This window comes from Diabrotica undecimpunctata, chromosome 6 (assembly GCF_040954645.1).
Source record: "Diabrotica undecimpunctata isolate CICGRU chromosome 6, icDiaUnde3, whole genome shotgun sequence".
NCBI lineage: Eukaryota > Metazoa > Arthropoda > Insecta > Coleoptera > Chrysomelidae > Diabrotica > Diabrotica undecimpunctata.
The window spans coordinates 28,023,950-28,048,068 of record NC_092808.1 but is presented as its reverse complement, the minus strand read 5'-3'; the positions used below and the strand labels follow the sequence as shown (position 1 = coordinate 28,048,068).

The window sequence follows — 24,119 nt, the reverse complement described above, 5'->3', positions numbered from 1 at the left end:
TCCACATTTAAACTTACAATTTTCAAGACAGTTTTTCTTATAAGTACTTGTTCTTTGACTTCCTTTCCCCTCACACTTACGTAAGCTTTACCACTCTGGCAAAGGCGTTTTCTTTCACGTGCTTTCCAGTTGGATTCACATTTTTTTCGTTTTCTAGTATTCTTCGAAGTTTCAGTTATATACTGTAACAATAATATATCATGTAGAAAAATTACTCTTAAATACAAAAATAACCTACTTGTCATTGTCGTCCCTTTGAAGTTCTACGTCTAAAATAACTACATTGTTATTATTCTGTTCCAGATTTCCATTAGCCACATTCATTATCGAATCCAACTGCAAAATTGTGATGCTCTCACTGCTTTCTAAAATATTCTTCACGAGAATATTCAAAATCATCATTCCCATCGTGATCTAACTGAAAAACTATAATGCTGTCACTGATTTCTTCGTTATAACATCCAGGAATCTCACTCATTTTGATGCAAGTAAATAAAATACTTTAGTAGTTTAAAACTGTTTTCAACAAAACTTACAATAATACTAATAAATCATCGAGGTTAGGTTATGAGAACTTATTTAAATGTTTGTAGATGGTATTTTGTGTACTGAGGAATTGGCGGTCCTTTTTTGCAAGCTAGGATCTTGTTAACTCATAAGCACTTTTAGTTCTTGCAGATAGAACCATGTGTACTTAGCTGACTGTTTTTATTTCAGTTAGAACTCTGTTAACTGATCAACATTTAAAATTCTCTGAGATAGAACCCTGTAACATTCGTATTTCAGCCACCTGTTAATAGATGTCGGTGCTAGTATCATATTAAGGTGAAGAACATCAAATAGAACCATTTTACATAAAAATCTGTTTTGAAAAAAATGGCAGATAGAACCTTGTTATTCTGACGCGACGAAATGGTGGTGAGCGGAACCCTGGGGTTCCGTAGAAGGGGTGCAGGGGTTCTGCGTCCGTCCGATAGTTAAAATAAAACATTTGTAGAAAACACTCATAACTACATCTAATTACAACTTTTCGTTTAAACCCCGGTATGGTGCGCTGCAAACATCTTAAACTATTTGGTTGAGTGGTGAGAGTAAGCCACCGGCTACCCACCCTTGAGAAGTGCTGGCGCTGCGACACGTGAGCTCTTGTGTTGGACGAATTGCGCATTCATTTGAATTTCATTCTTCACATTAAAATAGTTACTTACATAATTGTATTTATCTTTGTATAATAAATATTTTGTATTGCTTATATTATTTTTCATTCATAATTTCTTCCTTCTTTTAGTCTTACATGAAAAATTTTCAAACTACAAGGTAATTTCTTTATTTATCAAAATAGGGTTCTGTGAAAAAATATCGTCGATTAGGGTTCCGAGACAAAAAAAAATGCGAAACCCTGATCTAATCTATTTCTTTCTTCTTCAGTGCCTTATCCGGTCCGGATGTTGGCGATCATCAAGGCTATTATGGTTTTGTTGACTGCCCTGTGAAACAGCTCCGCGGAGATCATCCCAAACCATTTCTTTCAACAACCTTAATAGATTATATATTTTCAGAATCTTTTAAGTGAACTCAGGGACTATTTCTTCATATAGTAAAAAATTATAACAGTGGAAATAAATATGTAATTCATTAACACAAATTACAATAAAATTTTCAACAAAAAAAAATACACATACAAACTGGTTTTTTTGTATTTAACAAAAAATATATTCTATGACTAAAACAATAAATATGTAAAACCGTTTCACATTCGTTTTAAAAAGTTCATATTTTATTAAACGTTTATTGAAAATATTTACACCATTTAATAATCACGTATTGCTAATCGGAATCTGTTGGCAGAAAAGCGAACTTGTTGTTGGCGGCGAAGTTCGGTGGTTCTGGCTCAGTCAATTTTGGCATATCCTTTTCATACCTGTCTCTGAAAAAAAAAAAATAAATAAAAAATGTAACATAAAAACTTACATTTTAAAATTGTAAAAAATACTATAGTCGGGCACGTCCACAATAAACAGAATCTCAAGTACGCATATTCAGTAAGATTTTTGTTGTAATTGACCGTCTGCAAGGTTACACACGTTTGTAACTAAACCGTAGAAGCGGTGTACACAGCGTAATTCCGTAATTAAATAAAATCAGTTTGGGTTAGAATTTCGGTTGTTTTAAATACGGATGGAAATGCTCTTTCGCCTCCAAGAAAAAGTACAAAAAACGACAAAATTTACTGTTTAGGAAAACTGCGTAATTGTAAATAGATATAAAAAAAAAATAAAACAAATCATCTATAAATAATATTTTAAAAGAACAACGCCAAAATAATGATGGAACCACCATCAAAAATCTAAAAAAAGTGCTTGATGAAATCACTTATTAACATAAGAGCACGATTCAACTAATTGTTCAGTTTCTCTTTACCAAATGAGCACCTTCCAACAGTTCAAAAAATTATGTAAAAATTTTTAGAAGACCCAAAAATACCAAATTTATAGAAAACTTTTTTGAAAAAAGTATTAAAATTAATCAATTTTCAGTGAGTAAAATTTTAAAGTGAAAAAATTAAATTATATCGTGGAGACAACGATACTTGCAATAAGACAATATATGCAGGAAGACTGTAATATTTACTATTTGAATGAGACTTAAGTAAACACGCTGGTTATACTGTTGACAGTCTGGACAGACATTGACAGATTTTCAGCCTGGTACCAAAGAATATAGACGCTTATAGAAGGATGTTTCACTGTTATTTTTGAGCGTCGGCAGTTTGATCGCTCGTTATGAAAAAAAAAAGAGAATGACAGTGACAGGTGGATCAAGATTTTAGTACCAGTAGAGAGCGGCCATGTCAGCGCTATTATTGCTTCTAAAATATGAAAGAGTTGGGCCACAAATGCAACTTTAGACATTTTTAAATGTTAGATGCCGCGTGATCGTAGAATAGGATTAAATTTTTGCGTTTTATAAAATTTTTTAAAGAAAATAACAATATTTTTACTTTTAATAAATGAATCTTTTTAGAAAAAATATTATGATTACAAATCTACAAATAATATAATTAAAACTCTCTTCTTATAAACTATAAATAAAATTAATTAAAAGTCAATCACCGGGAGATAAAGCTCAAAAAATTGTAAGGTATTTCGATCAAAAAACAATTCCTGATCTTGTTAGTACGCTAGAATTGCATTTTAGTCATACACCAAAGAATGATTTTTTAAAATTTGAAAATTCGAAATTGTGAAGTATAATTTCGGATTTTTGAATTAAAAAATAAATAAGTAAGTCTTAAATAACGCCTCACTAGAGCTCAACAAAGGAAGATAAGAAAAAAGGCAAAAATTGCTGCTGGGACATATACCATAGCAAATACTAAGAAATCCAAACCAGCAACACCCGACGATAAAAAGAGACTTCGGGAGAATACCATTACCCCCCTCGTAACAGAGTTGCTAAGTAACCAAGGTGCTCTAACGAGCAGACTAGGTCATAAAGCACCCTGACAAAAGTATTCAGAATGGTGGTAGCACACAGACACCATCCTGATACTCAACTAGATCCTGCTCAAGCTAATTTGATCATTAACAAACTGGAGCAAGCACTTGGTGAGGCTCCTATCTGAGGTCAAAATGAACTTCTGCAGTTCCATAAAACATTTTTAGGGACCCTGTGGGTGAACTGTGTTAACGAGTATAAAAAAATGGACGACTGTGTGAATGTGAAGTGACGAAGTGGTGAAAACTATTGCGGGCCCGTGGGAGGGAGTAAACTTAAATATAATTATTCCAAATAATATGCACAAGCGCCCCATGGTCCTCACCCGCATCCCCGAAAAAAAACTTGAATAAGAAATCATCAGGACCCGTCTAAGAGGCAAAATCAAGACCTTAACACAGAAGACTGGTTGGTAAAAAACAAATTGGGAAGCATGTCAAGCAGACCTGGAATATTGTTTAGGTAAGAGATGGGTAAGATTAAAGGGACGATAAGGCATACTTTAAACGTAGATGTGGCCGCCGTACAATTCCATTGTCATGTCGGCGCTTAAAGATACTGAGGGGATATAAAAGTACATACTCAACCTCCGCAGAAGTCTAGACTAGCATCCACAACGAGGATTGTATCATCGAGTGATAAAAAGGAAAGAGTGGTTAAAAGATAAGGAAAATTGGTCACATTCGTTTCTACGCATGTAAGTAGCACATAGGGGCGCTGTTTATGAAACTAACATTTACCATGGTAGAATAAAGAATTTATTGTACCATAGAAATTTACATTGTTGACATTGGCTTTTTGGGTTGTGTTTTTATGACTACATTTTGTTGCTGCACTGAATTGTTTCATTTAAATATTGAATTGGTGGAATTAATATTGGTAGGTGGAAATACAATTTTAATTTTATAAAAATATGAAATATTGAATTGTTCCGCAGTTTATGAACAAAATTATACAGGGATGAGTGCCTTAAGAACCGGCAAAATAACGCAAAAGGTAGAAAACATAATACGTTGTGAAATAAAAAGAGATGAAAGTAGTAGAGGTGAGAAATTATCGATATAAACCTATAATTTACTTTACATTACATTATAATTATCGAAAATTTCCCACCTTTAGACGTTAGCTTATGAGCTGGTTGACTTCAGTCATAGTAATACGTATCACGTAATGTAAGTAAAAACAGTTTAAGTAGGAGTATTTTTTTATTCAAAATTAAAGTATTGATCAATAATAAACTATGATTTGAGACGTCGCATACATTCTTCTCAATACAGAATTATCATAGCTTGTTATTCTGTATTCGTCAACACAGAATTAATTATCAAATTACTACTAATTAAACTGTTTATTTACATTTGCTTTATTGCCTTCAATTAGTTTTTACTTTATGCGAAATTTAAAAAATGTTAATATTCGACGTCAAACTTGTAATATTATGACTGAAGTCAACTAGCTCATAAGCTAACGTCTAAAGGTGGGAAATTATCGATAGTCCTAATATAATGTAATGTAAATTAGAGGTTTCTATCGATAGTTTCCCACCTCTACTACTTTCATCTCTTTATTTCACTACTTATTATGTTTTCTATCTTTAGCGTTATTTTGGCGGTTCTTAAGGCACTCATCACTGTATATTACTTCACCATTACTGTATACTGTATGTGCCCAAAGGAAAAATATATTTATCACATAAGGGAACTGCTTTGCAGTATTTATAGTCTAGAAATCTTTTTAAATTACATAAATTCATGTGCCGTTTACAACAAATCGAAATTGCTTTCTTTTTAGGAGATGACTTCTCAAAAACTGTGGTGATTAATTACTGTTGTAATTACTTTTGTGTTGATCTGTGTTTTACATCTTTATTTCAAAACAATTGTACTGCAGATTTTTTTTATTTTGTTTTATCAGCACTCCATACACGCATGCGGTAAGTGGGGGTCCCCGTAAGGATTAATAAAATGTCAGTGTTTACATATACCCTATTTTTCTGAAAAGTTCTGAGGGAAATATAGAATAATTTTAAATATCCCGCGTTCCCTTCTATGGCCGCGTAATTGAGTAAGTAGTTCGTAGTGTCGCTATCATCGAGTGACGTCACACTCTGTGACGATTACATCTATGAAAATGAAATCAAGCACTCTCTTTTTTTATTACTCGATGTATTGTATCTCGAGTGGTGTAAATCGAACCTGTGACATGTGGGATTTCAACATGGAACCAGCCCATGCCGTTCACGTGATAATTCTATCTTTTCGTCGGTCCAATCATAATCGATGGTTGAAAAGAACTGAATAACTTTTATGTAATAGAAACTTTTTTAATTGGAGTTATGTAAAATAATGAATATTGAAGAAGTCACTAAGATCGTGTTTTAAATCAAATATATTGGATTATTTGATTTTATCTAATCAACACAACTATTCCATCGTTTTTGTATATACATATACTGCTAACAAGAAATCTTTCAAAATATTCTCAAATACAATGTGTTAGAATGTCTCGTATCATTTTATTTCATATGGTGCCAACATCTTCACTTACTACTGGAGAATAGAAGTTTGATAGCTGTCATCAAACAGGACATCCACTACACAAACAACATAAATATGCATTCATTGCCAAAATTCTCTACAATCTGTCAACTGTGAAATGTAAATGATCACTTAACATTCTAAACAGTGAGCAGTTCAGATGGTCGTATAGATGCACCCAGATGATCGCCAATCTAGCAGTTTGCAGAATTTTTTAATCATTAGTTAATGTGCTTTTTATTTAATTTTTTCGTGGATAAAAATGTACTGTTTTAGTTAAATACATACACCGATTTTGTAACATTTATTTTGTAGAATTGATGAAATAGCGAAATTGTAAAAACAAGCAATAAATATATTTGTTGCTTACCTTTTCTCCTCCCGCTTGGGCTTTTCAGACTTATCATATTTGTGCCTATTATCAGGTCTGTCTGGTGATTTCTGATCATTTTTAGGAGGTAATTTTCTGTCATCATCTAAAACATCAATTAGATGTACTTAAAGAATTGTATTTTGGACTTGTGTATATGTGTGAATAATTGAAAATATGTGTTTTTATTATTTGCCTATGTCTAATTCTGTTCTAAACAATTTTCACAATTTTTTTACACTAACACTAATTCTCTTATCTTTCATATTCCATTCATGTAATATCTCTCAAAGTTAAAATTCCGTATTATTATTTATATAAAAAAATTTTCAATTTAACAGACCATACTTCCGATATGCTGTATAATACTTACAGTTCTTTCTAGGTCCATCTCTGTGATCCTTATCTCTAGATGGACTATCATCTATTCTGCGTGGTGGTGGCTTACTTCTTTCAATCCTATCTACCTAAAAGAACATTATTACTTATGTTAGTTATCAATAAGTTGAGTAGTATTCATAAAATTGTTAATGAGATAAGTATCCAATTTTTTTACAGTGTACAAGGGTGTTTTAAACATTTAGAGAATGTTGGGTGAACTTGAGAACTAAAAATTTAGACCTATAGCAAATGAGAACTGACTAACAAGAACATTGGTAGATACCACAAAGAAGACCTAAAAAAAAAGTCTTTAAACAAAAGAAAAAAAGATGGTTGTGAATAATAAAAAATTTTGTAATTCAAAAAATGTTTCAGTAATAGCAAGCATTATTTAGAAAGTTTTATTACTAGAAATTTTTTATTAATAGAAACTAGAAGTTATATTTTTCACTTACATTTTTTCGTTCACTATTTTCATGCTTTCTATTCTCATCTCTATCTTTACTACTTTCTCTTGGTTTATCAGCCTCTCTGGCAATTTTCTCTTCTATTTCTCTTTCTCGCTGCGCTGTATCTACAGGTTTTGCACTACCAAATATAGAAGCTGAAGGCACTGATTCTGTAGTATTTACAGGTACAACTTCTACTGGTTTTGTCCTTGGTGCTAACATTAATTTTGGCCTTTCACGTGGTTCCGCTATATAACAGAAAATGTAAGTTATCATGTAATACAAATGACTAATTGTATCTTTGTAAAATCCTTCAAAGGGGGGAAAGAATATGATTACTTACACGACTCTGTATCCCGGTCATCTCTTCTTGAAAATCCATCCCGTCTATCTCTGTCTTTATCATCTCTTCTGTCATCAAACCTTCTTCCACCGAAGCCCCCACCTCTTCGGTCATCATCATACCGGCTACCTCTGTCAGAGTCACGGAAATTTCCTCTATCGCGGTTGAAACCTGCAAGTAACAATAATATATTGTTTTAAACTTCAAAAACCTCATAAATTTATCTTTTGCAAGAAAACAAACTTTATCATTTGTTCATTGTTTTTATCCCTCCATTCAATCTAGTCTTGTTATTAAACATAATAAGATTTTTAATTGATTAACATTCAGAATATTCTTTATTTGGTTATTCTTGTAGATGAAAATCAAATTGTGAGTTAAATTTTTTGTGCTGTGCACAAATATATATGTGCTAAATTTATTGCAAATATCCACAAATATATTATAATCAATTCTTAATCGCAAATTAGAATTAGTCATCGCCCAATTATTTAGAGACAAAAATGACTGACATATTACTATTAGTTTTTTTAACCCTGCAGTTGTGATGAACAGTCTCTCAGGCCATGCCTTGAAATAATTAAGTAATTTTATTTATCAACATAATGCGTAAACTGCCCATCCCAGTAGCTTCCTAGCTTGAGTCGACCTTTCAGTCTGTAGTGTGTTCAGTTGCTGACAAATCTTTGCCTGTGCAGTATCGACTACTAGACTCTCAAAACTTCTAGACATATTCTCAAAACCTGCACTCACACTGTGGTCACTACTCACGTCTTAATATTTTATAATTTGTAGGCGAGTTTTTTTTTATAACAGAAAAAAATATGATGCCAGGAAATTATAATGTCCCGAGAAATACAAGAAGGTGGTCAGTGATACTTTTTACACTCTAATAACCGACACACTGAAGAAGATAATCTCGTACCTTGGAGAACTTTCCTATATATACTTGTTAATCAACTGACACATGCACCTACGCTCAGAAGGTCAGCTGATATTCACTTGCCTAAGACTAAGAGAACTGACTGGTGCCTCAGAGCCCAATTTACAATCTGAACCAGAGAAAACAGGAGCTACACGTCGTTGTCTAATGAGCGACTGGAAAAAAAAATCGAAAAACTAAATTTTTCTGTAGCTAGTATAAAATATCTCTTGAACACTTCATCGGTATTTGTGCAATGTGTACAAAACAGATCAAATGGCCTAGTTTTATTTTTTCAATTGTACATTATTGACATGTCTAAAACATGTCTATCACTTTAATTTTTGAATAATTTATAAGTAATTTAACATGTTTTACATATTAATAAATATTTAAAAAAATATATGTTCTTTTTTCTCCAAATACAAGGCTAAAATATAAACACGGTTTGAGAGACTGTGGTCTTGACTGGTGCACCTTTTTTCACGTCAAGACTGCAGGGTTAATGTATATTTCAGTAAAGTATATGTAATGTTAACTTACCCCTATCCCTGTCCCGATCATCTTTATTTTGTCTATCTCCATCTCTCCATCCACCGGGCCGATCATCAATATCTTTTCTATATGAATCCCTATTACTATCCCTATCTCTATTGAAGTCTCTGTTACTATCTCTGTCACGTCCAAAATCTCGATTGTCCCTATCTCTACCATAATCACGATCTCTCATTCCTTCACGAGTAAAACTTTTTTCATCTCTATCACGCATTCCTTCTCTAGTAAATCCTCCGCCACCTCCACCGCCATCTCGATCTCTATTAAAACCTGTTCGACGATTATCCATACTGTCAGAAGATGCCCTTGGCCCAGATCGCCAATCACCAAAAGAATCACTTCGATCTTGTTGCCTGTCACGATTCATGTCCATTCTACCTCTTCGCCTATCATTATCCATATTTGATGCTACTTCTATTCTCATTCTTCTAGATTTTAATGTCTGCAAATTTGAATAAAAATTATCTCAATATTCTATAAATACATTTTGTTAATAAATTGTAATTGAAAAAATTTATCTTTAGGTCAAAATTATGAATGACAATATTGGTCGTGTTTAAAGAGCTGAATCATTAAGAAACCCTATGAATCTGAAAATTGTTTTGGACATCTAAATCACAGATATGAACATGTGACATACATAATTGGTAGTTGTCTATTTATTTAATGTGGAAATTAATACCGACAAAAGAAGTTAGAAGTATGATCAATAAAATAAAATTGCATATTTTAATTAACTTAGTTTCAAGTGTCAAACATCTGTCTTTATTAATCTGTCTTCGTGAATATTATTATGAATGAATATTTTTAAGGAAACATTACATATCAAATATTAATTTCTGATAAAAATTCTATGATATACAGCACTGCTTCTGTAAAATTGTTCCCTTTAAAATGATGTCTTACCTGGATCTCACATAGCAATGCCTCTTTAAATTATTTAATGAAAAATTACATATGTATAAGATCTTTCTGTTTGAAAGCAATTTCTTGGTATATACAATTGTCTATACAATAGATTAAAATATAAATTACATACATTTTTACATATTTTAAATTTTCAATGGGTCTTACTTCTATTATCAATTTATGATTGCATGAAAGATGCAAAAAATTTAATACATATCCGGTAAGTGACAAAAAATAAAAAGAGTAATTATTATATTTAGAATTAGTGTCAATTTATTCAAACTTACAGTGTCACGAAGGAAAAGTGCTTCCAATAAACTTTCTCTGTCTTCAAATTCAATATATCCATAACCTTTCGATTTCGATTCTCCTCCTCTGTCATCTTTTGGAATTCTCATATTAGCTATCTGAAAGTAAAAAATTATTTAAAAATTAAATGTTAGAAGTAATTTAAAATAAGTGATACAAAAAACAACTATAGTATTGAACAACTAACAACCAGAAGAAATGAATGCACAAAAACTCAACAAGTTACTTTTCAATGGTGTTACTGATCAGTGATTCTGTCATCATTATGGGCGAATGATCTGATGAGATCACAATTGCTTTTGTTTTAATATCAGCAAATTTAATTTGTTCAAATACATGTTTCAAATATATTTTCTCTAACTCTATATATACACACACACAACCTAGGTAATAATCTATCGTCAGTATGGACCTTACTTGAGATGGAGTAAAAAACACCTGTTTAAAAATAGAGAGGTACAGTCTGTCCCAAACCCTTCTTTCAGTGCGTCACTAATTTTGACGTCATATAGGATTTTAAGAATGTCGAGAATGATTGCATGACATTTTAGTTAAATTTGACAGTTGCAGGATCGTAATCTCTCTTTTTCTAATTGAAAATAATTTATTAATTTTAATATTAGTCTCAAGTGCTACATATGGTCCATCTTGCTTTATGGCATGGAAACGTGGACTTTGAAAAAAACATCTATCAATAAACTTGAAGCATTTGAAATGTGGTCATTAAGAAGAATGATGCGCATACCTTGGGTGGATAGAGTTCGAAACGATGACGTCCTTAAGAGAGCCGGCGTGGAAAGAGAACTCTTTAAATTAATTAAAAAACGCAAGATTGGTTACCTTGGGCACATATTGAGAGGAGCAAAATATGAAATACCTGAGTTAAGTTAATCCTACAAGGGAAGATCGAAGGTAGGAGAGGAGCCGGCCGCAAACAATTATCCTGGTTAAGAAATATTAAAGAATGGACAGGAATAGACAATACAGGCGAGCTGTGTCACGCCGCCAAGAACAGAATTCTAGTAATGAGATAGTCGCCTACGCACTTTGGTGTATGGCATGTTAAGAAGAAGATTAGTCTGTGTTCTTTCTCGATATATCTCGGCATATTTAAAATATTTTTATGACAATAAATACAAAATTAAATTTTCACTGTAAAATGTCTGATAATACTAACTTAGAATGACAATTAGCATTTTATCCGTTGACATTATAAAAGTACTGTCACGATCGAGACAATCTGCGTCAAATTATATTTATGCGCATCATTGATTGGATATCTATTTAGCGTATTCTAAACTCCAACCAATTATACATCCGTAAGTAGAATTAGCTTTACGATAAATAATTTTCTAAGTTCTATGTATAATAATCACAGATTTACGTTTTTCTCTGTCACTTCTAGCTTAATGTGTTAGAGAGAATTCGATCAACTATGACGCACTGAAAGAAGGGTTTGGGACGAACTATATATCAAGTCCGCCCTAACAATAAATTCAACAGAAGAGGGGAAGTACAACGTTGCCAAACTTTTTATTGTTATGTGACCTGTTGTCTTTTTAGCATTTGAACAATATTTTAAGATAATAAAATTTTATTGATTTAAATGACAGCTTACTGTTTTTTATTGGGAATATGCCACAATTTTACTTTACAATAAGTTAATTTAACATTTTGATTTCCACTTCGGAAATTGTTTTATATAAATAAAATTTATTAATGTTTAGTATTTTAAGTACGATTTTCGAATTGGAAATCTAAACATCAAAATAAGCTTATTTTAAAGTCACATTGTGCCTTATTCCCAATAAAAATAATAAACTGCATTATGACGCCACAATAAAAAAAGCTTGATACAGAATTATTTGGCAACGTTGCGTCGTCAAAGTAACGACACATTGATTTTAATACTTTGGTAACGAGCAGAACAGAATTAGTTTGGTATGCCATGTGTATTGCATGGGTTCGTGGGTTGGTCTTTTCATTTAGATTTTTTGGAGGTAATAGGTGTGAAAATAAAAATTAGTTCTATAAAAATGAAATCAAATAAAAAATAATTCCAACACTACTCTTTAAATTTAAAATAATTCTAAACAATTAGAAATTCTAGACTAAATAAAATTCTTAGGTAATTAAATGTTCAAACAGACGTTTTGTTCAATTTCTCATGGCGTTGAGTTTATCTGCTGATATGTTTTAACTGAGTTGGATTATCATTAACTTCAATTCCTACAAGTTGGTGGCTCGCTCGAACTCATGCCTGTACAATTTCGTTGTTAGCATCCTCTAACAGTAAAAATCTAGAGGAGCTAAGTCGGGTGACCGAGAGGGCCATTCTATTGTACCGTTTGTACTAATGACACGTTCAGCAAAAATTAACGCTAAATAGTCTCTAACGGCTTTTTCATTATGTGCAGGACAGCCGTCTTGTTGAAACCAAATTTCGTTGAAGTTAATGTGAAGACGTTGAAGTGCAGGAATAATTTGATTTTGCAGTAATTGGAGATATTTGACTGCATTTAAATTGCCTTCAATGAAAAAAGGACCAATAATATGGTCTCCCAAAATTCCAATCCAAACATTCAACTTTTGTGGATACTGCATACACACACACACACATACAACGGATGGATTATGTTTCTTGTGAATTGTGAAGAAGGACTCATCTGTAAACAAAATATTTTTCAAAAAATTATTATTTGCATGGCATCTCCCCATCATAATTTCACAAAATTGCATCCGTTTAAATTGATCATCAGGAAATATTTCTTGTTTGCACTTTATAACACTGGTAGTTTCTTTTCAAAATATTCCTCACTGTTTTTGCATTCAAATCAACTTCATCGGCAATTTGTTTACTTGAACACGGCGTCGCTTCAGCCAACGCACAAACTTTAATTTCTCGTTCTTGAGAAATTTTCTTTTCGCGAGGTTGATCTGATGAGTGACATTTTTTACATCTGCCATTAGTACAGCCAATTCAAAAGCCATAATAAATAATAAATTAATATTTTCTTGTACTGAATTGTCCCAAAAGTACCATTTTATTATTTGTACCCGTTTTTCTGTTGTATGAACAGTCGGCATATCACAAATTTTTATATTCACACTTACGCGGTTACCTCCAAAAAGAAATACATAGCATAGTGTTCGGCCTGTCCGGTATTCAGTTTACCATTGAAGAGAACAGACGAATGGCGATGTTGCCAAAATTATCTTGTTTTATTGGAAATTAGGTTACAATTTCGTCAAATACAAATGCGAATCTGTAAATTTCTCATAGATTTAAGAAATTTTGTACCAGTATTTGTGTCAATTAGTGTTTCATTTTTAATATCATCATCCAGTTTTGAACGGCAATATAACCGCGCCACTGATCGCGGAATTGTTTTAATCAATTCAATGTTTTAATTCAAATATGTGACAAGGCAACCCTGCCACTGTTTCTTACGCATAAGCTGGATCGGTAATAATCGTCTATCGTTCACTACCATACCTACCATAAACTTTTACCTACGCCGTGTGTATATATATATATATATATATATATATATATATATATATATATATATATATATATATATATATATATATGACTTGTAATTAGACACCTTAAAACATTTTGTGATCCCTGAATATAAAATAGATGTTAAATAATAAAAAATATATTGTTAACTATGCAAACTAGTAAACTCAGGAATTGCTCAAAACAAAAAAATATGGTCAGCGTCAGATTAGTCTGAATTGAGTTCTGAAAACAGATTTTCAGCCCACAAATTGTACTTAAAATGCTGGCAACAAGAGATTTCAATTGACTCGGAGTGTCATCTATATGTATACAACATAATCAAGGACTTTACTCTTCATCAACATATTTCTGGTCCTCTTGCCTTGTGTCACCACAAGACCCCAGCTAGAGGTTAGCTGCCTGTCTCAGACCTTCCCGTAGCATAATTAGAGCAACTGGTACACTGTATGTATGCGCCAGGTGTAGGATTGCCGCAGACCAAAAAGATTTTTGTTTTTAATGAGCGTATCATCATTGTAAACTAGAATATAAGATTTTGAAAAACAAAAAAGGCATAATCTAGATCTCATATTGTTTTGACAGTTGTTCCATAGGTTTTGAAAGATACATCTGTAATCAAAACTTAAAGCTCACTGAAATCAGAATTATTTTAGGTATTTCAATGTTATTTTATTGTAGAAAACTGGACAAAATTACAATAAAATATTAAATCAAAAACACTGTTAAGACAGAATATTATTGTATTTTCGGATTATTCCATTAAATATTGATGTTATTGAATATGTTTTACTAGATGCCTTAACAAATACATGTCATAGCATAAATTTACTTTTTCTCAGGGATTTTTAGGCTTTGTTACAAGAAATTTATAAACATGGATAAATATGTATATCTAAATATTGAACGGTAAAACTCAACTCTTAAAAACTAACTCACAAATACGGTCTGTATTTTTATCTAAGTCTGTGAATCACATATGTACATTAACACCAACCACTGAAGTCGCAGATGGCTATTCCATATTCATAGGTTTGTGTTTATAATATCCTATGATTGTTTTGACAAATTAGCTAACTGTTATAGTACTTTTTTGAAAAGTGACGATTTGATACTGAAAGTTTTATTGTCAATGTAAAGATACTGAAATCACAGAAATAAGTAGGGCTCATTATCCGCGGACTCATCAACCGCGGTTTTGACATCCCCGTAATTGACTTTTGATGAGTGCTCCCACTTTATACGGTAATTCACAGGCATCCGATGATTTCACAGATCCTTCTTCACATTTGACATAGTTTTAACATAGTACATAGTTTTTATACTGAAAAATGTCTTCATCTGTTAAACTGTTTAGCTGCAGGAGAATCATTTGGAATTGCCACAAAGTTTAAAGTGAATGAAAGTACTGTAAGGACTATTAAAAAGGGTGAGAGAACCATTTGTCCAGTGTTGTGTATGGCAATATTCAAGCAACAAAGTAACTTGTTTTTCGAAATTTCAAACCTTGGCAAAAATGGAAAAAAACTAACTACCAGTATTTTGGAATTTGGAGAGCAAATAAAAAAAGCACGGCTTACAACAACATTGTTTACGAACTGGTTTACTAACTGTTTTGCGCCTAGCATTAAGCAATATTTAACATCCAAATCGCTATCCTTCTTGGCTCCTAGCTATCCAGAAACCCCGAACTTAATTGATTCAAATGTAAGAATTCACTTTTTACCTTCGAACACCACTTCACTTTTACAATCTTTGAATCAGGGAATAATAGCTGAACTTAAATGATATTAAGGCATACATTCAGACATATCTTCAATTGTATGGAACTAGATCCTTCATTTACTGTTACCGATAGTTTTGAGTCAATTTAATTAACTATCAAAGAAGCTTCTGATGAAATACGCCCATCAACTATAAATGCGCGTGGGAAAAAGCTATGACTAGAAGTTGAATGGTAGCCTCAGCAGTACCCCATAAAACAGAAGAAGTCAATGATATTCTACAAGTGATGCATAAAATACATGGGGAAGGTTTTGAAAATCTACAGTCAGGTGATGTTGAAGAAGTTCTAGCCGCCAATGACAGTGAACTTACAGAGCAGGAGCTTCTAAGGCATTCTTGAATTTCTTATTGGCCCCATACAAACAAGCGCAAAATGAAATTATGAAGAAAAAACTTTAAAACAGGTGGTACAGTAGATTAGTGCGAAACTACATACTATGTTTTCTATATTTTTGAAATTGAATAAAGTAATTTTATTTGCTACTAACGCCACCGGCTAACATATTAACAAAGCATATGTTGTTTACTTCTGTCAAGTTCAGATGAAATATTAAATTAATAATAAGATATAAATAAATATCATTTAATAGTAAATTTAATTATTTTATAAACTAAAGATGTTTAAAAAATAATAATTATATTTATATGAAATTATTTTAAAACGAGAGTTGTCATAAAAATTTAAACTTAAAATTTAATTTAAATTTAAAATTTTGACAATCATTATGTATCTAATGTTTAATTGACATATATTCTTTTAATTTTTTACCTCTCATTTAATGTCTGTACTTTGCTAGTTAGTTTTCATTAGTTTTTAATTAAAACCTGCTTAGAATAAATAGAAATGATGACTAGAAAAGAATTGATTGAGAGTAGTGAATCAATATGAAGACCCGCTATTTCGTGACGCCTTCTCGAGGCGCTAGTTATGTGACGCTCGCCTCAGCATTTTACTAGAGAAAAAGTAATACAATGACATTATAGAAGTATCGCTTCCATAATTATAGCAAACAATATAGGTTTGCATTGGTCATAAACAAATTATTTCCCCTTTCCTCGTGTGATTTATAAAAAACTGCTGCTGGTATCGGGTTCAACAAATAAATATATTTCAATTTTGATAAAAATAGTTGCTATAATAATGACGTGAGGTGATTGTTTTTAATGGCATATAAAATGTTTTTGCAGCAGTACAATAGATGTTGAAAAGTTATCATGTATATTAAAATATTTCTCTTAAAAATATATTACATTTCTTACCCTCATGTTTTTAAAAAATGCTGAAAGTTCATCTTCATCCACGTCGTAAGGCAAGTTCGAAAGATAAGCCCAAAATGGTGGTTCCATAGGAACCGTATTGCTAATATCATCATAATCTCTAGAAGCTTTTGGAGCAGTTGGTAACACTACATTGACAGCCTTTCTTGTATCATCTTAAAAGCAAATGTGTAAAACAAAAATTATTATGTGTTCTCAACAAGAAAATAATAGTCATAATAGTATTGTAAACTCAGTAATAGCTCAAAACAAAAAAATATGGTCAGCATCAGATTAGTCTGAATTGAGTTCTGAAAACACAGATTTTCAGCCCACAAATTATACTTAAAATGCTGGCAACAAGAGATTTCAATTGACTCGGAGTGTCATCTATGTGTATACAACACAATCAAGGACTTTACTCTTCATCAACATATTTCTGGTCCTCTTGCCTTGTGTCACCACAAGACCCCGGCTAGAGGTTAGCTGCCTGTCTCAGACCTTCCCGTAGCACAATTAGAGTAACTGGTACACTGTATGTAAGCGCCAAGTGTAGGATTGAAGCAGACCAAAAGATTTTCGTTTTTTAACGAGCATGTCATCATTGTACACGCAAAAATATTAAAACAAATTTATTTAAAAATAAAAAGCAAGATCTAGGTTTCCTATTATGGTAACTCATACAGTAATCAATAATAATTTAACTTTTTATTACTTTTTTAAGTTTTCTTATTCATTTTAAAACAAATGTTTGTGTACACAAATCAAACACTTGTCATAATCAGTCACTTGTCATAATTTCTTTGTTTTTTGTATAAAACTTTTGTATTATATTACCTTAATTTGGATTATTTCATAAATAATTATTATTGTATTACCGAAGTAATGGTGAACATAAATATCCAAATAAATAGTTTAAAAATAAAACATTTGTAAATATAATGAAATAAACTTGCTAAACTAATAGGCAAGCTGATTACCCCTATTAGCAGAGCATAAACAGACTAATTTTGTTTTTGCATTTCAACGGCATCAAACTTTTTTATTCAATTTTATATTTTTTTAAGTTCAAATGTATTTTTTTTTTATTTTTTCCAAGTGGGTAGGAAGTTTTTATTAATAAATAACTCTAAAAAAAAACAATTTCCCGAATCGCTTTGAGTAAAATTTTTTTAGATGTAGTCTGATTGATGAGTCAGATTTTTTTCTAAAAAAACTGCTAAATGGATATAACTTTATAACCTTTAGATCTTAAGTACAAGTAAGAGGCAGTAAGAGAGTAATTTTTGGCAAGGATAAATGGGTTTTATCTTGCTGAAAACAGAACCAAATATTTCGAATATACATGTATAATATGATAATAAGCGTGTACAGTCCCGGCGATACAGGCGCGGATCTTAGAAACCTTTGTTTAAATTGAAAACTTTATTTTTAGCAAGATCCACTTACCCTTGTCAAAATATTCTTACTTCTATGTGAAGGTTTAAAGAATATAAACCTTTTTGTATTAACCCATTTACGGCCAAAGGTGCGTAAACGCAACCTTTATTCTTAATTTTTTTTTGGCCCGAAAATAATTTTTTGAATGTTTTCTTTTTATTGAAGTAACATCTCAATAGATTGAGGTATATAGTATCATTTTTCTTTTGACAAAAATATTACTTTTTAAATATTTTAAGATTATTATAATTTTGCATAATTTAATGATTTATGCACATCGTCATACAAAAATTTTTTCTGATACTAATTATAAACTTAATTCATATTTTGTATTCTATAATTATAAAAATATGTTGAAATTTTTATTATTCTAAAAACTTATTCATTCATACTTTAAAAATAAGGTCTATAATTGCATGTTTATACGATGGATTCGTATACGCACCTTTGGCCGAAACCATATTATATTTTTTTTGTAGACTAAACAATCTAAAATTACGATCTCGTCAATAGTCAATACACTTCATTGCGTTAGATTTGGTTTTAAACTATGGTGTTTATGTTCTGATACTGGTTATTTGTTCAAATTTATTCCATATGGCGGAAAAACTGAGAAAACATAATAGTTTTAGCTTAGGAACGGCAGTTGTTTTGAATTTACTTTCGATAGTTAAAAACCCACAGCAACATAAGGTTTTTTTCGACAACTTCTTTACGTCATATGCTCTTTTTGAACTATTGAAAGAAAAAGGATTCTTTGCAACAGGAAGAGTAAGGGAAAATTGCACTGCTAAGTGTCCTCTAGAAGAAAACAAAATTATGAAAAAAAAAGAAAGAGGTTCATATACATGTGCATTCGATTCCAATTTAGAAGTTTTGATGACAAGATGGAACGATAATTCAGTAGTGACTGTAATGACAAATACATGTGACGTTTTACCCCTTATGCAAACTAAACGTTATAACCGTAAAGAACACAAAGAAATTCTTATCCCTCAGCCTAATGTAATTCACCAATATAACCAATACATGGGTGAAGTGGATCTGCATGATAATGGCATTGCGAATTACCGTATTAAAATAAGAGGAAAAAAGTGGTGGTGCCGTTGTTTACTAACATGATTGACAGTATGGTGGTCAATAGTTGGAAAATTTTTAAAATTGCGAATGATTCTAAAATTTCCCAACTGGAGTTTCGTTCGAGATTGGTTCTTAACTTACTAAAATATAGTGGACATGCATAGAATAGTGAAGAATCCGCTACATCATTGTCAAACTCAGTATATGGACGTCCATCTAAATTTGCTTTACCAGATGAAACTAGATTCGACAATATTGGCCACATTATAAAAAGAGACGATAATAGTGCAAGAAGAAAATGTCGGATGTGCTAAAGTAATACTATTTATTTATGTAAAAAGTGTACAGTGCATCTACACCCCGAATGTTTCGAAAATTTTCATCTTAAAATTTAATTTACAGTTAAGATACAATATGTTCCTTTTTTAAAAATTGTATGCGTATTCGGCCAAAGGTGCGTATACGCACCCACCTGTTTTTCCTTTCATGAGAAAAAAAAATTCTTTTTGGTTGTAAATTAGTCTTAATTTATGTGTTTTTAATCCAATCTAATAAATCAATTGTCAAATTTCTCTTTGTTTATTGTCTCGGCCCTTAATGGGTTAATATAATTTATTTAGTAGTTTTTTAGAAAAAAAAAAATCCAAAAATCACTAATTAGGGCATTTTTTTGGAAAAATTACTAAGAGAGAAAAAGTAATTACTTCAATGAGATACGCTTAAAAAAATTTTCAGCTATTCAGCCATCAAAGGATGGCTAACCGTGTTTATAAAAAGAAATGCACTTCATAATACCAGAATGGTTAAGAATGGCTTTCGAATTCGCCAGATGCAAATCCGATGGACTATTCCATCTGGTCCATTTTGGAGAGCAAGGTGAGGACTAAAAAATATGGATGCGCTGAAGAAAGCAATTATATGTGAATGGGCCAAAATACCGGAAGATCACATTCCTGCAGCATGCAACTCGTTTTTTGATTGTTTAAAGGCCATAGTCAAGGCAAAAGGTGGCCACATCGAGCTAAAGTGAGTGGATTCTGAAATTTTGATTATTTTCACACATTTTTGTCATTTGAATCAATTAAAAATAATTTCACACAAAAATATTATGGTCGTTTGAATAGGTAATAGTTCAATTGCGTAACCCTGTAGTATGTCTTCCGCCCAATGCAACACGTTATTCAGCCATTAGATCAAGGCATAATTGCAATGTTCAAAAATATTACATAAAGGCAACTTAAAAATCCATCTTGAGTAAACTAGAAAATGAGCCCTTAACAGCAAAAGATGTGTGGAAGCAATTTTATATTTTTGATTGTTGATTCATATTAGATCTGCTTCGGTTCAAATAAGACCAAGAACTTTAAATGCCTGCTGGAAAAAGGTTTGGCCAGCATGTGTAACAAGCAACGCAACCATTCAAACATTGACACTATCAGATGAAATAATTAATTTGGCACATGAAATTTGAGATGGTGTGGTGAGTCTACAAGATATAGATGTTCTATGATGTACATTTTTATTGTATTATTTTATGGATTCTGCAATTAGGGCAATATTCAGTTTAGGACACTCTACATAACCAAGCTTTTATATGACATTTAACATAGGCTTAAATGGTGTCAGAGTTGCCAAGTCTCCAGTTTTTTCATACTCTCACATAATACTATAAAAATGCATTGAAATTATATAAAAAATCATAGATTTTAATTAAAGATAATAATTAAATGCATATACAATAAAATTGATTAAAATGATATAAAAAATTAATAGTATTAATTAAATTACCGTTAAATTAAAGATAATAATCAAATGCAGATAAGATTTGGAAAGTGCTAATTTACAATATTTAACTGCATTTAAAGTAACAGAAAATATTTGTTTTATACTTATTCAAAACTTGTAGCTTCTCATAATACAAATTATAATTTCGTAAAAGTAGCTTTAAATCTCTAACATTCATATACATATTTTACTAAAATAAATATGGCAACACTGTAACGCGGTGCCTTGAGGAAAATATATTTGGTTATGTAAAGTGCACTAAACTGAATATTGCCCGAAAATTTTTTTGGCAATTGTCCTTTGGATAGGTTAGCGGATAGATTTGGCAATAGAGTCAGAACACTCAAACCACCAGTTGCCAGATCGCAACAGATGTCTTTTTTTAATTTTATTATTTATACTGATATTTTACTATTTACTTTTAAAAACTGTTTTAAAACTATTTACTTTTTCTTTTTTTTGGTAATTGTTAAGTATTAGTTTTTAAATATATTTTTGATTGAGTATGTTTCAATTGTAATGTAAATTTCAATGCTGCCAAACACCAAAAATTTCATTTTGTCAAACCCATTTGACGCTATCTTCACTGGGACCAAATGTGAAAAATGTCTGATAATTCACTGGACAGCTATAACTTTATATTCAGTTTATATTTGTATACACAGCAAATATTTGTCTAATGTATTATGAATCATCATGAGTATGTTTAGGTAGTAAGTTTACATTATGTTTATCAAAAGAAAATGTAAATTGTTATTTCTACAAGATAAAATACAAATTTAATATGTTGATGGAAAATGCAAACAAAAGAATTATTCAGTTTTTCACAGCATCCTTACATATAAAAATGATAAAAAAGTGAGCTGTTTTTTGAGGAAGAAGAATCAAATAAAATATTTACCAAAAAGATTACAGTGAACTAAAAACTGTATGGCAGAAGGTTTTACATTTTTTTATGGAAAAGATATAAAATAAATTGTTTATGGTTATGTTTATGGAAAGAATTAACAATAATTGTAATTGAAATACAAAATAAAATAATTGGTCTTATAATAGATATTTAATAAAGATTTATTGATTAAAATGACAAATAACTTTTTTCGTTTTTACTTGAAAAGTGTACAAAAGCTAAAGGCCATTGTCAGAAGTTTGGAATCCTTCACAATATAAATAGTTTTGAATATATTTAAAATATGAATGAAAAAAAGTAAATAAATTATTCATTATACATATTTCATATAATGAGTATTACTCACAATTTATCTGTAAATAGTTGATGAAAACCAAATATAGTTTGATTTGTAAAATAATTTAGGGTGTATTTTCATAACACAGTCATGTATTTTACCCATCGAGCAAGCTCGATGATTTTACCCTTAAAGGCCTATAGAAGTGCAAAAATAAGTAATCATTTTTAAAACCGATTAAAATAATCAGAACACATTTTAAAAATAGAAGTGCAAAAGTAAGTAATCATTTTCAAAACTGATTAAAATAATCAGAACAAATTTTAACAATATAACTGAACTATAAACTAAACTGAAGTTAATCAATGTTTATCATTAAATTACAAGTATTACTGCAACTAAGGTCAATAGGAAACAAACCTGCTTTTGAATAAAAGAATCGCAAGATATAAGATAAATAATTGTAATAACGAATGTCCCTCATTTAAATCAAGGTTAAATTAGCTTCAAAACAATATGGTAAAAATTATCTTACCAAAATCTTCTACCTCATCAGCCCAATTGAGATTTGATTTACGAATAGGTTGAACAGGAATGGAGCCGGTAGTTTCCTGTAAGAAATCGGTAAGAGCAAACGTCTTCCCTTTGGTTTTCTTTCCTTTTTTTCCTGTAAAAAGTAAAACTATTAAAAAATGCCATTAACACGAGGGCAAAGTGAGGTTCGATCTTATAGAAGTTATACTATAATAAAAACATTTGCAATTAATTAACTGACTGACCAAAAGCATATTTGTTATTAACTGTTTGAGAATGATTACATTCTGCCCGTTGATTTACTTTTAAAATGATACAAAACCAACTAACCTGATGCCATGTTTCAACGAAAAAGAAATGGCAGACAGTGACGTCAATGTTCGTGACGTGTTTAAAGGAAATTCCGGTAACATCAGTCTTACCAATAGCATAAAATTAAATAATTTTTGAAGGCTTGAACATTGTTGCCTATTTATCCATGTAAGGTTTTAAAAGTGTATAAATAAAAACTTTTGAAAGTTGTTTAATATTAACGATGGTATTAGCTTTTGAAATTTGAGGTAATCTGTGAATAATAACTTTGGTTATACTTCGAGAAAGTTAACATGAACTTATACTTTTTATGATCTACTTTCTCCTTTCAATGGCGTTATAGCAAAAATTGAGTTTTGTCTTCCGTAATTTTTGTGTGGTCTTTCCTTGGCTTTTCTAACCTGGATTATTATGTGATCAATTGTGTGGATCATTATTGGTGATGGTCCCAAATTTTCTTTCTAAAACTTTAACTTTTTTTTGTTTTTTTGTAATCACCCATGTCTCACATCCATTACATTACATACCATTTGGTCTAATTAGGGTTTAATTGTAGTATAAGATCGAAATTTTATTACGAAGATACAAACAGGGTCAAAATCGTACAACTTTCTTAATTAGCAGTAAACTAAAGGACAAGGTGATAGATTTTAAAACTATATGTGGAACCAACTTGTGACCTACGCCGACGACATAACATTTATTAGCAGAAACCTAACAGTTTAAAGGAAGAATTTGTGAAGTTGTGCAAGGAATCATATAAGAAGGGTTTAGCAATAAATCAAGATAAATCAAAATACCTGATATACTCAAGAAAAAATACAGCTAATGGGATAAGGTTAAATATTGGCGAATATGAGTTTGAACATGTAGAATACTTTAAATATCTTGCAATCTCAGTGAATGGAACTAATGGTAAAAGCATATTAATCAATGAAAG

The 24,119-nt window shown here is 31.1% G+C and overlaps 1 protein-coding gene across 2 annotated transcripts; it reads right to left on the bottom strand.

Annotated features, from left to right (window-relative positions):
* Positions 1–1,681: 1,681 nt before the first annotated feature.
* LOC140443316 (uncharacterized) lies at positions 1,682–23,283 on the bottom strand. Of its 2 annotated transcripts, XM_072534510.1 has the most exons (10): positions 23,198–23,283; positions 22,869–23,000; positions 16,845–17,017; positions 10,252–10,371; positions 9,044–9,497; positions 7,579–7,749; positions 7,242–7,483; positions 6,779–6,872; positions 6,406–6,511; positions 1,682–1,927 (listed from the first exon to the last, which is right to left on the bottom strand). In XM_072534510.1, the coding sequence occupies exons 1-10, from the start codon at positions 23,205–23,207 to the stop codon at positions 1,828–1,830; spliced, it is 1,602 nt and encodes a 533-aa protein (XP_072390611.1). In that variant the 5' UTR covers positions 23,208–23,283; the 3' UTR covers positions 1,682–1,827. The 2 variants fall into 2 exon arrangements, with proteins under 2 accessions (XP_072390611.1, XP_072390612.1); XM_072534511.1 differs by lacking the exon at positions 6,406–6,511.
* Between the last annotated feature and the right edge of the window lie 836 nt (positions 23,284–24,119).

Excerpts from the sequence above, each read along its gene's own strand:
- LOC140443316 (XM_072534510.1), bottom strand. Across the intron at positions 10,372-16,844 it reads CATTTTTTAAAAACATGAGG|ATAGCTAATATGAGAATTCC; the intron begins GTAAGAAATGTA and ends TTTTACTTTCAG. Across the intron at positions 6,873-7,241 it reads AAAATAGTGAACGAAAAAAT|GTAGATAGGATTGAAAGAAG; the intron begins GTAAGTGAAAAA and ends ATGTTCTTTTAG.